The sequence below is a fragment of the Chelonoidis abingdonii genome, chromosome 9 (assembly GCF_003597395.2).
Source record: "Chelonoidis abingdonii isolate Lonesome George chromosome 9, CheloAbing_2.0, whole genome shotgun sequence".
NCBI lineage: Eukaryota > Metazoa > Chordata > Testudines > Testudinidae > Chelonoidis > Chelonoidis abingdonii.
In genome coordinates, this window is record NC_133777.1 from 32,591,842 (window position 1) to 32,610,096 (window position 18,255).

General features: G+C 45.2%; 1 protein-coding gene across 25 annotated transcripts in view; it reads right to left on the bottom strand.

The window, feature by feature from the left end:
* Nucleotides 1-18,255, bottom strand: part of MAPK8IP3 (mitogen-activated protein kinase 8 interacting protein 3) — a 167,700-nt gene that overhangs the window by 80,731 nt on the left and 68,714 nt on the right. For 17 of the 25 annotated variants that reach the window (XM_075069326.1, XM_075069335.1, XM_075069333.1 and 14 more), the window contains 3 exons: nucleotides 18,108-18,249; nucleotides 13,150-13,396; nucleotides 6,981-7,083 (listed from right to left, as the gene is read on the bottom strand). In XM_075069326.1, coding sequence (XP_074925427.1) covers nucleotides 6,981-7,083; nucleotides 13,150-13,396; nucleotides 18,108-18,249 — 492 coding nt within the window. The remainder of the gene's footprint in view (nucleotides 1-6,980; nucleotides 7,084-13,149; nucleotides 13,397-18,107; nucleotides 18,250-18,255) is intronic. The other 8 variants (XM_075069343.1, XM_075069338.1, XM_075069344.1 and 5 more) reach the window with 1 other exon arrangement.

Here is an 18,255-nt window from a genome sequence, read left to right on the forward strand (position 1 = left end):
GTAAGCCTGGAAAGGACCATGTTAAGGTCCCACTTGGGTACTGGCTGTCAAACCTGTGGGTAAAGGCAGTCTAGTCCCTTAAGGAACCTACCAACCATGGGGTTGGTGAAGACAGAATGGCCATTCACTCCCAGGTGGAAGGCTGAGATGGCTGCCAGATGAAATCTGATGGAAGATATCTCCAGGCCCTGCCATTTCAGGCTCCGGAGATAGTCCAGGATGAGAGGTACAGATGCTTGGATGGGGGGAGTCAAGGAGAGAACACTAGCAAGAGAATCGCTTCTATTTAGCCATATATATGGTCTGAGTGGAAGGTTTCCTGCTGCCCAACAGGACCTGCTGCACCAAACGAGAGCAGAGGAGCTCTGAGTAGCTCAGCCATGCAGCATCCACGCCGTGAGGTGGAGGGACTGAAGGTCAGGGTGACAGAGACAGCCGTGATCCTGAGTGATCAGATCAGGAAAGAGGGATAGCGGGACTGGGGTATCCACGGAGATCTCCAACTGCATGGTGTACCAATGCTGCCTGGGCCATGCCAGGGCGACCAGGATCAGATGTGTCCTGCCTCTGCACACCTTGAGCAAGACCTTGTATACCAGGGGAAATGGCGGGAAGGCATAAAACAGCCAGCTTGTCTACAGAAGCAGGAAGGCCTCTGTGAGGGAGCCCGGAGAGCGACCTTGAAGGGAGCAGAATGCCAGGCATTTCCAGTTGCCACGTGAGGTGAACAGATCGACCTGGGGAAACCCCCACTTCAGGAAGATAGTATGGATGACATCCAGGTGAATTGACCACTCGTGGGATTGGAAGGATCTGCTGAGTCGGTCCGCCAATGTGTTCTGTACCCCTGGAAGGAAAGACGCCACCAGATGAATGGAGTGGGCTATGCAGAATTCCCACAGTCGAATGGCCTCCTGGCAAAGGTGGGAGGACCGAGCACCACCTTGTTTGTTGATGTAGAACATGGTCGTGGTATTATCTGTGAGGACTGCTACACAACGACCATGCAGCTGCTGCTCCTGGAAAGCTTGACAAGCCAGATAAACAGCCATCAGCTCTCGAACATTGATGTGGAGGGAGAGATCTGACTGGGTCCAGAGACCGTGTGTCTGGGTGTCCCCGAGATAGGCACCCCATTCCAGGGCTGACGCGGCTGTGACAAGGGATAAGGAGGACTGAGGGGTGTAGAATGGAACTCCTTTGCACACCAGTCATGGGTCAGCCACCATTGGAGGGAGACCAGGACTTTCTGGGATGGTGACTACAAGGTTCAGGTTGTCTCAGCCTAAACGATAGACAGATGCCAGCCATGCCTGAAGAGGGCGGAGCCATAGCCTGGCATACCTGGTTACATATGTGCAGGAAGCCATATGGCTCAGAAGACTCAGGCGCGTTCTCGCTGTTGAGGTTTGGAAGTTTTGAAGGCTCACGATGAGACTCCACAAAGTTTGGAAGCGAGCGTCTGGTAGGAGGGCTTGTGTGTGCCCCGAGTCGAGGACCACCCTGACAAATTCTATTCTCTGAGTTGGTTCTAGCGTTGACTTCTCCACATTGAGAAGGAGGCCTAACTGATGAAACGTGAGCATGACAAGTTGGAAGTGAGACTGTACTTGATCCTTGGTACTGTGACAAAGTTCTGTCCTTGCCTCCGTGGGTCCTGCGTTTCCTGACGGATTTTGCTAGTCTCAGAGGCTCCCTGTGACTCTCCACTTAACCCTTCTCTCTCTAGAGACAAAGATCACAGTCTACTGAGCCATTTTCATCATAAGCCAGTGAGGGAGGTGAGGAGAAGCTATCCTCCCTTGCAGTCTCTGTTGTCTCCCAGTCTCAGCGATTAATCAGGGCGACAAAGCGGGTGGGGGGGAAGCCCAGGCCCGCCCTCTACTCCGGGCTCCAGCCCAGGGACCTTAATAGTATCAGCTATGGTAGCTGACCTTTTAGGAACAGGACATGTACAGCAGCCCCCACTTCCTCAAGCTCCACTTCACCCTTAGCTCAGGGCCTCCTTCCTTGTGCCTGATATGGTGTGTACAGATCAGTCTCTCCAACAGCGCAACTTCTCACAGCTCCTGACATGCAAACCCACCTGACTAACTAGGAGGCTTTTAACTAGTTTCAGCCAGCCCCTGACTGACTTCAGGTGTCCCAATCAACCCAGCATCCTCCCTGCCTTCCGGAAAGCTCTTAATTGGCCCCAGATGTCTTAATTAGAATCATAGACTATCAGGGTTGGAAGGGACCTCAGGAGGTCATCTAGTCCAAAGCAGGACCAATCCCCAGTCATATTTTCACTCTAGTTCCCTAAATGGCCTCCTCAAGGATTGAATTCACAACCCTGGGTTTAGCAGGCCAATGCTCAAACCACTGAGCTATCCCTTCCCCCTGGAGGGAGGATAATTGACCTGAAGCAGCTGCCATTTTCTTATCCTGGTACCAGGGATTTGTTTAACCTGGGGCTAATATATCTATCTCCCACTACTTTTCTATACCCATCTGGCCTTGCCCCGTCACAGTATGTCCTTGGATAAGCCAGTCGTCGAGATACGGGTATACTTATACCTGTCATCGACAGAGGAAGGCTGCCACAACCACTATACATTTGGTGAACACCCGAGCGGCCATGGAGAGACTGAAGGGAAGGACTGATAGTGTTCATGGTCAACAACAAAACGCAGGGAACATCTGTGTGCCAGATGAATTGCAACGTGAAAATATGCGTCCTTCATGTTGAGGGTGGTGTACCAATCTCCAAGATCCAGCGTGACCATGCGGAACTTCAACTTTACTATGAATTTGTTGAATCCGCACAGGTCCAGGATAGGCCACAGTCCGCCCTTTGCCTTGGGGATTAGGAAGTAATGGGAGTAAACCCCCCTGCCCCTTAGCTCCCTTGGCACCTCCTCAATTGCACTCATGGCAAGGAGCATCTGCACCTCCTGGATGAGGAGTTGCTCATGAGAAGGGTCCATGAAGAGGGATGGGGAGGAAGGATGGGATGGTGGGGAAAAAGAAAATTGGAGAGAGTATCCCCTTTCCACCGTGCAAAGGACCCAACGATCCGTAGTTATGAGCAACCAAGCATGGTGGAAATGGGATAAACGATTCAGGAAGGGTGGGGAAGGATCCAGAATGAGGTCCAATACACTGTCCTCGGGCATCCCTTCAAAAGTTTTGCTTAGAGCCTGCCGAGGGTCTGGACAGGCCCTGGCTCTGCCCGGACTGGTGGTTACATAGTCTCCTCCTGCCATCATGGCCCCACTTCCTGTGAAAATCCTGACTCGGCCAAGGAGGGAGATAGGATCATTGAAGCTGGGCCTTAAAGGATTTTCATTGGGTAGTCCTCCACCTCTATAACCTCCTCCACTTGGAGGTTCATGATACGTGCCACTCTACGTAAGAGGTCCTGGTGGGCACAGAGGTTTATTGGAGGGGGACCCGAAATGGCCATTCCCACTACCGCTTCATCTGGTGACAATGAGGAAGAGGCCATGGGAGGAAGAGGATCGACTGGGGCCTCTTGCTGGCTTGTGACCTGTGGATCAGGGACAGCTACCACTGCATCCGGATCAGGCACAGGAGTTGGGAGAGGGTCCGGGGGCGGAAAGGACATCCCAGGGCCTCCATACCCCCATACCCCCAGGAGTAGGACGGCTGACAGTGGCCTCTGGCACTCATGGCTCCAAAGGGACTGCGCTAGATGCCCCAGAAGGAGCACCTTGGGCCTGGTGGTACACCCAAGGCATCCAAAAGGGCCATTGAGTAGACCCCTGAACAGGACCCTGTCCCTGCACCTGCCAGTGACCAGCCTCAGAGTCCAGGTAGCCGTGGTCCAAAACACGGGACCCTGTGTCTGATCCTGTTGAACGAGAGGGCCATGGTGGTGCTAAGTGGGATTGCACTGGTTCATGACAGTGCGACGTGGATCGGTGCCATGAGACTGGAGAGTGGCACCATGGCCTTGGGGAGTGGTGCCAGGACTGAGACCGGTGCTGAGGTCTAGACCAGTGCTGGGATCTGGACCTTGTCCGAATAACGACCACTTATGGGAACGGCGTCTGGATCCGGACCTGCTCCTGGATGGAGACTGGCGTATGGAACAGTGCCAGAAGTTTGAACGGTGCTGCGAGTACAACCGGCACCACGGAGAGTGAACAGCGCTGAGAATGGGAACGGTGACGGTGAACGAATAAGGGCTGGCTTGCTCCATGAAGGTACCACGTGGACCGGTGCTGGAGCCTTGGACTGTGGAGGCGATGCCGACACAGTCATGGCAATCAGATCCCATTTGGCCGCAAAGGCATGGAAGGAAGCTGGACCTTGACCACACTGCAAGTTGGGGAGTCCAGGTGCAGTGGACTCAATGGCTCAGACCTCGGTGCCGGAGTCAACTGTGCTGAGGCTACTGCCTGTGTTCCTTGGCATTCCGTTGTGGGACAGGGATCTGCAGGTGCATCCAGAAGAGGCAGAGTCTGTTGATGTGGACCAGCCCTTTCCAGCTTCTGGTGCCACTTCTGGACAGGCAAGTGGGAGCGGTGCCAGACCGAAAAAGAAGTTTGCGGTGGCGGGGAGCGCTGGTGCCGTGGCCCTCTGTCAGAGTCTAATTGCAGTACCGTTCCTCCTGCCAAAGCAGGGACACTGTACACCGAAGCACTTGGTGCCGAGTCTTGACTCGCCACCGGAGGCTGGGGGCTAAGAGCCACCTCCATAAGGAGCTGTGAAAGTCCCACTTCTTCTTGGTCCAGTGATGGAAACCCTTGGAGATTCCGCACTTCTCTGCCTGGTGAGATTCCCCCATACACTTAAGGCAAGAGTCGTGGTGGTTGCCTGTCGGCATGGGCTTGGAGCAGGAGCCGCAGGACTTAAATCCCGGAGCTTTGGGCACGAGCTCAACAACTACGTGGGGGGGGGGGGTGAGAACCCCCACATCCCTAAAAACTGCAACTAAACTACAACTATGACAACTAACACTATAACACTATAACAACTATGTACAAACAGCAATAAAAGCGCTAGGGAGAGTGGAGTGTTGGCTAAGCCAAGCTCCATAGTTCCAAAGACCATAAAGGGTGGTAAGAAGGAAATGAGGGGGCACTGGGACAGCTGGCGTATATATCCAGCGCCATGAAGGCATCACTCCAGGGGGCTCCACAGCCGACCCACCGGGTGTTGCTAGGGTAAAAATTCTCTGATGATCGTGCACACAGCGAGCGCACACCTAATTGGAATCAATATGAGCAAGCACTCAAAGAAGAACAAGGAGGTATGGTCTCAAGTTGCAGTGGGGGAGGTTTAGGTTGGATATTAGGAAACACTATTTCACTAGGAGGATGGAGAAGCACTGGAATGGGTTACCCTAGGGAGGTGGTGGAATCTTCACCCTTAGAGGTTTTTATGGCCCGGCTTGATAAAGTCGTGGCTGGGATGATTTAGTTGGGGTTGGTCCTGCTTTGAGCAGGGGGTTGGACTACACGATCTCCTGAGGTCTCTTCCAACCCTAATCTTCTATGATTCTATGACATGGAGTCTTTTTTTTATCTCCATGGCTATACTAAACATCAGAGGGGTAACCGTGTTAGTCTGGATCTGTAAAAGCGGCAAAGAGTTCTGTGGCACCTTACAGACTAACAAACGTATTGGAGCATGAGCTTTCGTGGGTGAATACCCACTTTGTCAGATGCATGCAACGCATGTCAGGCATCCGATGAAGTGAGTATTCACCCACAAAAGCTCATGCTCCAATATGTTTGTATGGCTATACTAGCATCTGATACCACTGAAAAATTGGAGATAAACACCAATGCTGTGGACCAACATATTCTGAGACACACACCCTCACTAGTGGGCAACAACAAACAGCAAGAGGACCACCTCTGGATTTACCAATTTAATTACTGAAACTTTAGGAAGCATTATGCTTGTTAAAGCAGCAAGTCCAAGGCTCAGTAACCTCAATGTACATTGTGCATCTAACCAGCAGCCCCTAGTCTGTCTCCTTGGTGCACAGATTTCCTTGACTAAAGGACTCTCTCCTTGTAGCTGCATCCGTGGGGTTCTCCATTCATGTTCAGACTGATTATTCTTTGTCTCATCAGCCACTCTCATGGCATACAACATACACAACTGGCTCTGCCACAGTGGTTCCTCCTGCTGTTGTTCTCAGAACATTACACATGCCTCTCACATATTCTGGCCATACTATCCTAAGAGGAAACTTTGCTACTCGTTCCTGCATCATCAAAATTCTTCATGCCTCTTCCCCTGTGCAGTGCTTGTCCAAATGAAGACCACTGTGCTGTTTCATAAAAGACTTCCCTTTTATTGCCTCTCTTTGCCATACATTCATCTAGGCTATTATATGCCTGGTAGCAGTGAGGCACCAAAATGAATGACCTTCAGGCAACCTCCCACTTAAGGGGAAGCTGGTGTTCTAATCAAGCATAAACTATAGAAACAGAGAATTCCACAGTAAAGATCATCCATTGTCAGGTGCCAACCTACATATGGCAAACCTGAGGAGGATCTGGATTTTGAAACGTAATTCAGGGCCGACCTTTCACTAGACAATTGACTTTTTCTCTTTTCTACCACTTCAGCCCATATGCCCCATACCTCCTTAGCCTGTCCTTTCTCTTTTATCATGCCACTTTCCCTTCTCTCATGGGAGCATGGCAAACTGCACTGTCTGAAACCAGTCCAACTGTGGATCATCTGGAGGTGATTTCTAACACAGATTTGGAGGTTGTGTTCTTCCCATGATAACAGGGAGTTTTGTGCCTGAGGAATCCTTCATTCTGCACTAGGCAGAGGAAGCAAAGATCCAATGATTGCTCATACACCAATGTCTCCACCACATTAAAATGTACTATAGTTCTATGCAGCTTTAATTACACAAGCTCTTTATCCCAGGGTCTCTCTTCACTTCTCGAGAAGTTACATGAAGGAGAGTAAATAGCATATTTACAAAAGATAAAAGCAAGTACCTATTTCCAGTGTGCTCCAGTCGGGGGTCCTGGCCCTGGCCCAGCTCTGGCGTAGAGTCTACGATATCCTGAACATCAGACCATTCATCACTGCTACCCATTCCTACAAAAGATAATGCACAGATAAGAGACATATCCAGAAAAAAAGAAGGCCAACGGTTGTTCCACTCTAGGGACTGTATTCTCTGACTGGTCTTAAGCCTCTTTGGGTATCAAAAAGGATCGTGAGGAGCACTCTCAAGATTGCTATGGTACCATGTGCAAGGTGTTAAAAAGAGTGTAGATGGATTTCTAGTGAGTCACAAACTACAGCTGGGAAGGCGAGTTTCAGTATTCCTGGGGAAAGATAGAGGTGGGATCTACCATCATGAATAAGTGTGAGAAATAGGGGATTCTTGGAAGCATGCCAGAGGCAATACCATCAGTCAGTGGGTGGGGTAATGAAGTACTTCTGGACATTAAACTTTAAAAATAGCTCCAGAATTCTAAAGGTAAAATTGTTTTAAATAAGGTCATCTGTTTTGGGACATAGTTAAGGTCAATTAAGAAAGATTCAACACCAAATAATGTCCTTTTAATCTCTCAGTAAAAACCTCCCTCTTATTTTCCAACATTATAAAAGATATAAAACATACAGTAAATTAATGTATTCTATAACAAAAATTATTAGTGTTATAAATCATGACTGAATCACTTTAAATAGGAACAACTTGAGTATACAAATTCTCAAGCTTACATCTGATTTAACTGTTAATTATAGTGAAATTATGAAATGGAAGTAGCAATCTACTGAATACATGCAACCTAATCTGTTTCTAATGTGATGTATGTTCTGGAGTCATTATTTGATTAATGAAGAAAAAGAAAGATGAGGCTTCAAATGACTTAAAGAGTATGAAACAAATTAAACTGTTTTAGAATCCAGTCTTGAAGTTGTTCCATATAGGCAGACCCCACGTAAGCAACAGGGTCTGCCTACACAGAAATTCTTGCAGGATCCTGGCCCTAGTTCATAAATGACACTAGAATTTCAACTGCACCAGATATGGAGTTTATTGACCCTGTAAAACAGCTTCAGTGTTGGAGTGCAGTAACTCCTCACTTACAGTCATCCCAGTAAACGTAATTTTGTTGTTACGTTGCTGATGAGTTAGAGAACATGCTCATTTAAAGTTGTGCAATGCTCCCACATAATGTTGTTTGGCAGCTGCCTGCTTTGTCCACTGCTTGCAGAAAGAGCAGCCCGTTGGAGGTAGCTGGTGGGGGCTTGGAACCAGGGTGGACAGGAAGCCCCCAATCAGCTCCCCACTTCCCTAAGTTCCCTGTGTGGCAGCTGCTCTAATATTAGGGTGTACCCCTCCCACCTGCTCCTGCCCCCCTAAGGCAATCTACTTAGAGATGTTCAGCGTACTTAAAGGGGCAATGCGCCTGTCTCTCTCTCACATGCACACAGGGTGTGTATCTCTGTCTCTGTCTGCCATGCTGCCTTGTAGAATATGAGGCTACATTAGCAACAATGTGTTAACCCTTGAGGGCTCAGCCAAGTGCTAGTTCATCATTTATCAGTAAGGCATTCCCTGGGAAATATCCCACTCTCTGACTCCACCACCTCGACCAAGCTTCACAATCATCATTGCTGTGTACAGTATTAAATTATTTGTTTAAAACTTATACTGTGTATATACATATATAATATAGTCTTTTGTCTGGTGAAAAAAAATTCCCTGGAACCTAACCCCCCCATTTACATTAATTCTTATGGGGAAATTGGATTCACTTAACATCGTTTCGCTTAAAATCACATTTTTCAGGAACATAACTACAAGGTTAAGCGAGGAGTTACTGTATACAAAACCCACGATACCTTTATAGTATTTATTTCATTGCTTCAGGTTGTCAATGTGCAACACTTGGCAACATTTGTCACGTTTTAAGACAAACATGGTGTGCATCTGTTGCCAGAACAGGGCTCCTTATAACCATGGTTCTCAAGTTTCTAATTTTTAAAAAAAGTTGAGGAAGATTTCCCCAAATGTTGAAAATGATTATGATTTTACAAGGAAAATCATAATCCCTCTCCACTCCTTTCGGAACATTGGACCTTGGTTTCAGGAACCTGTCTTCTCCATTCTGCTCTGATGCACTTGTATCACCCACATTTTAACTCTAGCTGCAAAAAACACACAATACTGAAATTTCAAGTAAGCCATGTTTGCCCCCAGCACTGAGTGCTGCTCCTAGATTTCATTTATTAAGGACATGGCAGAAATAACAGCTGTGGCAAAAGTTTCAGGAATCAGACTTGACCATGGTCCATAAAAAGGTGTTCAGTTCCCTTGAATTGCTCTAGGGATGTATTAGCAGGAAAGTAGTAAGCCAGACACAAGAAATAATTCTTCTACTCTACTCAGCACTGATAAGGCCTCAACTGGAATACTGCGTCCAGTGAGTACCACGGTGTAGGAAATATGTGGACAAATTGGAGAAAGTTCAGAGAATAGCAACAAAAATGATTAAAAGTCTAGAAAACATGACCTATGATGAAAGATCAAAAAAAATTCTTTGGTTCAGTCTGGAAAAGAGAAGATGGGGTGGGAGGAGGGTGTCAGGGAAATATATCAGTGTTCATGCACATAAAAGGTTGTTATAAAGAGGAGAGTGATAAATTGTTCTTATCTACTGAGGACAGGACAAGAAATAATGGGCTGAAATTGCAGCAACTGAGTTTTAGGTTAGACCTTAGGAAAAACTTCCTCTCAGGGTGGTTCAGCACTTGAACAAATTACCTCAGGAGGTTGCAGAATCTCTATCATTGGAGGTTTTTAAGAATAGATTAGACAAACACCTGTCAGGGATGGTCTAGATAGTACTTATTCCTCCCTTTCTCAGTGCAGGGCACTGGACTTGATAACCTATTGAGGTTTCTTCCAGTCCTACATTTCTATAATTCTAACATCTTCAACAGAGTTATAGTAGGGATGAATTAGCCTCTGTGTATCAAACTATACGCCTTTAATATCCAGGCCCCAAATTCTGCCCTCAGATTCATGTTGACTTCAGCTAGAGTTGTACCCACATAGCTGAGGGCAGATTTTGGACCCAGAAGGCTACTGAAGTGTTAATTAGGTCTGATGTTGCATGCACTCCTCTATAATATCTTAGGAGCTCATGCCTCATTTATCCCAAATTCTAAAGTCTATTTGTGCATGGTAAAAAGCAGCAGATGTTATGCATCCATTATGGACTGACAAGAATCTTCGTTCTCGGCGGGGTGGGGGGTGTTCTGGCCCATTCATTCAGATACTTTCTCCTAAGCAGTTCACGTGGATCAAATTAATCCAGTCCAATGCAATTCCACTAGCCTTCATGGAAATGGAAGATACTCCTCCATTGATGATGACTCCCCAGTACAAACTTTCTAACCAATATCCAGCAGGTCTAGCAGCAATTTTAAACGTGACTATACTGAAAATTATTTAAAGTATGTTGGAGTTGCAGCCCTCTGCTGCTTCCTGTAGTGGACTGCAATGTATTTGGCAGGGGCAGAGGGAAGACATGCTGCAAAACAGATTTATCCTGAGTGTAAATACATTATCACCATTGGAATTACACCAGCGATGGCCTCGTATACTTACTACTAACTTTCTCTTGCTATGAGTCAACAGTGTGACCTTGCAGCCAAGAAGGCTAATGGCATATTGGGCTGCATTAGTATGAGCACTGCCAGTATATTGAAGGAAGTGATTATTCCCCTCTATCCAGCACTGGTGAGGCCACATCTGGAATACTGCGTCCAGTTTTGGGTCCCCCACTACAGAAAGGATGTGGACAAATTGGAGAGAGTCCAGCGGAGGGCAACAAAAATCATTAGGGGGCTGGGGAAAATGACTTACAAGGAGAGGCTGAGGGAAGTGGTATTATTTAGCCTGCAGAAGAGTGAGGGGGGATTTGATAGCTGTCTTCAACTACCTGAAAGGATCCAAACAGAATGAGCAGGTTGCCCTCAAATGGATCCCCACCAGGCCACCCACCCCCGCAAGCAAATGAAAGAACAAGGACAATGGTCTCAAGTTGCAGTGGGGGAGGTCTAGGTTGGATTAGTATGGAAAACATTTCACGAGGAGGGGTCGAATGCACTGGAATGGGTTACCTAGGGAGGTGGTGGAATCTCCATTCTAAGAGGTTTTTTTAAGGCCAACTTGACAAAGCCCTGGCTGGAATGATTTAGTTGGGGTTGGTCTGCTTTGAGCAGGGTTTGGACTAGATGACCTGGAGGCTCCTCCAACCTTATGTGACATGTGCACCCAAGTTTATGGAAATAGGCTAATGATGGGACTATATGTAACGAATATGCTTCATGCAAAAGTCATCCTGTAAAAGGTAATCATTACAAAGCTTATTACTACTCAGTGTATTCACCTATGTGTATGCATGTAGTATCTTTCGTGTAGTAAGCTAGAAATAGATAAGTATACTCTGAAGTCTCATTGTAACTATGCAAAGTAAGTGCCATTAATGGTGGCTTAGGACGTGATGCTCCCATTAACTAGAACAATTGGTTGTAAATGGCTCTGTTTACTTGTAAGCCTCCCTGTGTTCGTGTGCGTCAGGCCAGAAAGAATGGAGGCTTGGGGTCTCACAGGACATGTGACCATATCACCTGGTACTGAAATCCATCTTAAACCTGGTGCATTTCCACTTAGAAGGAAGGGTGGGAACCCAGAGAGAGGAAGGATTCCCCCCTTGTGCCAAAGATATAAAAGGGGATGAAACAGAACAAAGGCGACGGCAGTCATGAGAAAACCCCTACTTACCACCTGAGCTGGAACTAACAAGAACGGTATCAGGGGAAAGGATTGGGCCCAGACTAAGAAGGAGTCTAGTCTGTGAAAGAAGCTTATTGAAACATCTCTGAGGGTGAGATTTACCTATTTCGGTTTCTTAAATGTATTAGGCTTAGACTTGTGTGCTTTGTTTTATTTTGCTTGGTAACGTACTTTGTTCTGTCTGTTATTACTTGGAATCACTTAAATCCTACTTTTTATGCTTAATAAAATCACTTTTGTTTACTAGTAAACCCAGAGTATAAGTGATTAATACCTAGGGGAGCAAACAGCTGTGCATATCTCTCTATCTGCGTTATAGAGGGCGGACAATTTATGAGTTTACTCTGTATAAGCTTTACGCAGAGTAAAACAGATTTATTTGGGGTTTGGATCCCATTGGGAACTGGCTGTCTGTGTGCTGGAGACAGGTGACTTGCTGAGCAGTTTTTGGTTAAAGTCTGCAGCTTTGGGGACATGGACCAGACCTGGGTCTGTGTTGCAGCAGACTAGTGTATCTGGGTTAACAAGGCAGGGTTCTGGATCGCCAAGCTGGCAGTGGAAAACGGGCTCAGAGGTAATTCCAGCATGTCAGATGATGGTCCCAAGGGGGTCTCTGTGACCGAACACATCACACCCTAATAGTCTATGATTCTATGACAGTTTTTGCCAACCCATACAGGCCAGTGATGGAGAACGGAGAGAGCTGAGACTTCTATGTCTGTCTCCCAGTGCTGATACTTATATTTACTGTGCTGGCTTAACGGACATCATTAAAATGATACCGACTTATTGGCTAGGCATTCAACATGTAAGTACTTCTTGAGGAACTACATTGCCCTCTGCCAGCCAGAAGACGTTGATCCTGGTAGCAAACAGGCTGTTAATATAACTACAAAATGAGATTTCAACACTGGCATCCTCAGTCAAAGGCTACAGCAAAAGATTTTTCTACTGTTTTGTGGTTTCACTTTGTCAGGAACTCATTTGGGAGCTTTACAGAAGAAATTTCCTCTAAGTCAGTTGTAATAAACTTGGAAACTAGATCCATGTCAATGAATTTTTTATTTTTCCTCCACAACGCATGCCACTGTCCAAAAAGCAAGCATAGTCCTACCATCAAGCATAAATGAGCATATCACCCACCTTTATTCCCCTACTTCCAACTGTATCCTTAATAAACAGAGAGGATTGTCTTTCAGTTGAACTAAGCTAGTTACTCCTTCAGTCCCCCCAGACCTCCTCTGGTATTTTATTTTACAATGCCCAGGTATGCCTTTTATTAAAGTGGGCATGCAACAGGTTGGTTAGCAAAGACTATATACAGAAGAATACACTTGCCATACCTATGCTGACATTCCTCATCTCCTGGGTGACCTGAACTTCCATGTTCCTGCTGTTCCGCTTTTCCCGTGCCCTCTTATTGTTCTTGTCTGTTCCATTGTAGTCACTGATGGGTTGCAGACTCTCATTCAGGGGCGTGACAGCAGCAGAGGGCACAGATGAGGTTGGTGTGTTGGACTTTGTCCCAGTGGTGCTTGGAGTGGCAGCTGCAGAAGACTGCCCAGATTCAGACATTTCATCATTTGGGCACTATGACAATACAAAGAAGAAGAAAACAGAGAGGAAAAAGTGCATCTATATGTTTCAGATAATTTCTTATTTACTGGATTGATGGATGCCTTGTAGCAAATTATGGAAAATGAGTACCACAAACTGTACACCCAGAGCTCTTTGTGCCTGCTTAGCACTGCAAATGAACAGTAAGTTCCTGTACAGAACTCAACAAGCAAACCCAACTTGGCCTAACTACCGATCCCCCTCTTTCTTTATCACCAACAAAGATGGCATTTCAGATCTTCAGAAGTTAAGTGAGACATGAGGCCTATTCATAATGGAATGTGACCTGATTTTCAAAGGTGAAAAACAGCTGCACCTTCCCTTGACTTCACTAGGATTTATGAGTGCTCCGCACTTCTGAAAATCAGGCCAATGTCTTCCAAGATACCCAGTGCAAGAAGAAAAGCACAATCATTTCTGGAAAGAGATACAGCCTTCTGTGAAGCAGTTTCACAGATGCTCTGGATCCATCATTACAGTTGGTCATTGGCACAGAACTTGTTTAATAGATTTCTAATGCTGCCACTTCATTTGAAGGGACAAGTAAATATTTTTTATACTAGGCAGCTGAAGTAAAGTGGGTATCAAGCTGAAATGGTCTTACTTCATTAGTAGGGGAGAGCTACATGTCTGTATTAGCTCACGTAGAAGATAGCCAGGCATGGACCCAGGATGACAACATATGTGGTTCTCCCCAACTGGATGAAAGACAGGACCAAGAGTTCAGAAATCAAAAAATGTCATAAACAACCCCTTGAGATGTATTTCCAACCTGAAATGTGCTCAAACAAGTCCCTGTTCAACATAAATTATGGTCCCATTCCGCATCCTACCACATCCTGAAAAATACAGGAAGCTTTCAAGAATACTACAGCATTTGATGCTGCACTCCCTGCTTGCCAATTAAGAAAGCACTGTTTCAGACTCAGCCAGATCACCTTCTGATCAGTGACCAATTGGCCTGAGACCCAAATGAGATCTCCCAAGTCTTCTTGGCAGGGTTTCTAACCTTCCACCCCCGTACCTCCCAAGACCACTTAAAGCATTTCCTGAAAGAGGATACCAAAGTGAACTTCTAGAGCAACATATTACAATGTTTTCCACTTGGGCGGAAAAGCTATTTGATATATACCCACCTCCCAATTTCCTTACTATAGTTATTACCATCCTTATTTGCATCTTCTCTTCTGTGCAGTTGCTAGGAAGCTTCTGCTTCTACTTAGTTTGTTAACTGCGCTTTAAAATTAGGTACCATCTTTTTAGACCTCACAGTCTTGGAACTGTGATGTTGTCTGCACCTCAGTTTTTTGGAAGTCTGTGTTCTACAATCCTTCTTCCTTACAATTTCATGATGCAACAAAACAGTTTCACATGGGATGAGAATGAAGATAGTGAAAAAATGGCAATGTAACCCTTGGCAGCCATGCTTCCTTTAAAAAAACAAATCATACCCATTATTGACATACTACTTTAATTAGAAACACATTAAAGTCTCCCTGTCCATGCTCATTCCTGCAGTATCCTGCTGGATACTGCAGTAAGGAAACCAAGTGTCCTGTGCCACATCCATTACCTGATTACTTATGGCACAGACACTGAAATTGAATTTCTTTATTTTTTTACAATGTTGCTATCAAATTTTACCCACTTTTTTGCTTGACCTTTTTGGATTGTGAGCCCAACCAGCACACCCACTTCTCCTGTATGGATGTTCAGATCACAATCCTGGTGCATTAAATGGTCATTTGTGAATCTACTTGGTGATTTGGGCATCAAATTTGAAATATGGACATTTTACTTAGGCTGCTATATTTGAATATTAGACTTCTTACAACTTTTTAAAATTCCTATTCTGGGTGCTTCCATTCTAAAGTGCAAGGGCAAAATATCAAATCAGAGGGTTTCGTGGACAACTCCAGTGCATTGGGACTTAACGTTACTTTGACAAATACCTGCTACTGCACTCCCAAGGCCCGGAAGCAAAGGGGCTAAAAATGCACCATTATTCACTGTAAAATGTAAATAAAACCACATTCAAAAACACTAAAGCACCAATGCCATGGGTGCTACTCCTATTCCACATCTATCTCAAAAGCATGCCTCATGCACTGCTGCTTATTTATATAATTCTCCACTCAAAACACGCTCATGGGATAACCACCACGGTCTAACACACACCGTCAGTTATGCTTCTTAATTTTCCACTTATGTATGGAATATTCTCCACAGCCAACCAATCCGTTTTGGGAACATCCACTCCAAAACCCTTAGATACAGACAAGATATTCCTTTTAACCTTCCAGGAAGTCTACTAGACACTGCTGAAATATTCCTTCTACCCCACTCTACCACCAAATCTCCCTCACACACTAGCTATCCTACAGTCCAGGGGGTGATCTTCACAATCCTTCACATACAAAAGGATACTCTCCATAGCCACCACTTACCTAGAATCAGACCTGTGAGCCTCCTAAACTTCAAATGTGTAGCCGTGACCTCCAAAATGCATTGTAAAAGCCCAAAATTCATAGGAGTAATATGTCACCATGAGTAGCCACAACTCTATGATTTTAACACTGAAAATACAGTACATAAAAACAAACTCAAAAAGCATTAAGAACTAAATCTACAAAATATAAAATGTTAAATGTAAAAAAACAAAAGCAAAACGAAACCTAATCTAGTTACAAAAAGTAAGATGCAAATAAAATAATAATAATAAATAATGATAATAATAATGAAAATGTAAAAATATTTAATAATCAGACTCTTGAAGATGAAAAATCATTTCAGAGAGTTAGAAGAAAAAAGATCAGGCAGGTAAGCTATCAGTGTGCATCTGATAGCAGTGGAACATCAGCTATGTTCCCAACACAGAGAGAACTTAGAGCACCACAAAAGAAAAGCATAATAAAGTCACCATAAAGTATTTGCAGCACTGCAATGCATTTCAACGGCCAAGTAAGAACATTTATTAAATAACACTTCAAGCAGAAAGTACTGCCTAATAAAGAGCAATTAAGAGGTTTGCATGTGGGATACCTCCATCCCAAACAGTGAACCCATTGCCCACTTAGTATCCTCCACTACCCAACACTTACTCATGCTATATCTTCCACAAGCTATGAATTATTCTGCTTTAGGATATCTACCTTAACAATCTATGCATCCAGGATTTTCCATAACCCACAGCCTAACCCACCCCCCAGAGGCTACCTTCCTTAAACTCAGTGTCCCATACTTGGGCTTTCCTTAACAAGCGCTGAACATTTATCTCTGTGTTACCTGATGGATACTAGCTGAGCACTGTCAGCAAGGCACAATATTTTCTTTCCATTATAAATTGATTTCTTTGCCTGATACAAGATTAACAAATTACAAAAAGATACAGTTAGTAACCTCCACTGCCTGAACTCAGAATTCAAGGTTTCTATAGTTGTATTTGAATTTCTGATGAATTTTCCTGAAATGCAGAGTGAGTTATTGATAAACTGCAAAAGCTTTTAGTCTCTGTACTACGAAGTACAGGTTAAAACAGCAGCCTCATCAAGTCTATTAAAATGGATGCAACTCCATCTTTCTCCCTACTCTCCCCTGCAAAAGATACACACAACTGATTAAATGGAAGTGTTAGGGAATGCACTGTCATGGAGATAAACAGTGCATGCAAGCTGTGGTTGGACTGTGTCTCCTAGCAGAGGTGCAGCACAGGCAGAATGCAAATCAGTTTATACAAAAATGTTGTGCCATTTCTACATTCCTCCATCCTTGATCATACCAGTGCATTGTGGGACTCTTATCCCAGTTCCCAGCACAGCTCTCCAGAACAGGTGTTTTTGGAAATTTGCAAATTCTCATGAGATCTGAATGGTATTCTGGGCATGTTGGCCAAGTCCTATAGTTTCCAGGGTCAGTGTTCCATAACACTTTTATATAATGCTGGGGGTGATGCTAGGGATACAGTTGCTGGAGCTCGTTCCACAAATCAGTTATTGAAAGGAGGAGCAGAGCATTATAGAATTGCGGTGGGAGGGCCAGCAGCACTAGTACAGCTGCAGCACTGTGACTTCTTGTTCACACACGCAGATCACCAGCGTAGACTGTGAAGGTGACATAAAGGCTTGCTCCACAGTGGCACAATGCAACCAGCTATACCAATCACTCTATAGCAGCTGAGCGATTTGTATAAGGACACAAAGCATTTTAGATGCACTGTGGGCATTAGGTGTTGCTACCATCAGTGGTGGTGGCAGCACCTTTTTTGTCTAGTGTACATGAACCCAAAGACAGGAAGATTAAAACAAAGATCAACTAGAAAGGGCAGATTATGGCACAACAGCACAGTGCCCAGACCTACGAGAGAGAAAGACACAGTTCCAATGACGAGGCAGAAGATTGGTTCCATCATTTCTGCTCCATCAGCAGAAAACACTAACTAGCAGGAATTAGAACTGATAAAAATAGTGACAAAAAATGTGAGTTGTGTCAAAGCCAGTCCTCCAGCCTACATCAAATTTATCTGCATCTGAAGGTCTATCGTCCTACCCAGCGTTCTAAGAAAGGATCAGATGTACAAAAGAGAAAGGCTGCAAAGGGTTATGGACACATGGTGGTCTCTGTCTTTATGAAGATGTGGGATGCTATTGACAGTGGGAAACTCTTGTTCCATGACAATCTATAAAACCTTGTAGCTGGAGTTGGACTGCAGCTGGCCGAGGTCACTCAAGTGCCAGTGGTCCACTGTGGGGATGATCTTGGCCCCTATCTGCCCACGTACCATTCCATCAGCAAGGGGGAGGACATTCAGAGAGTTAGGGCGCTCCTTCCTGCAA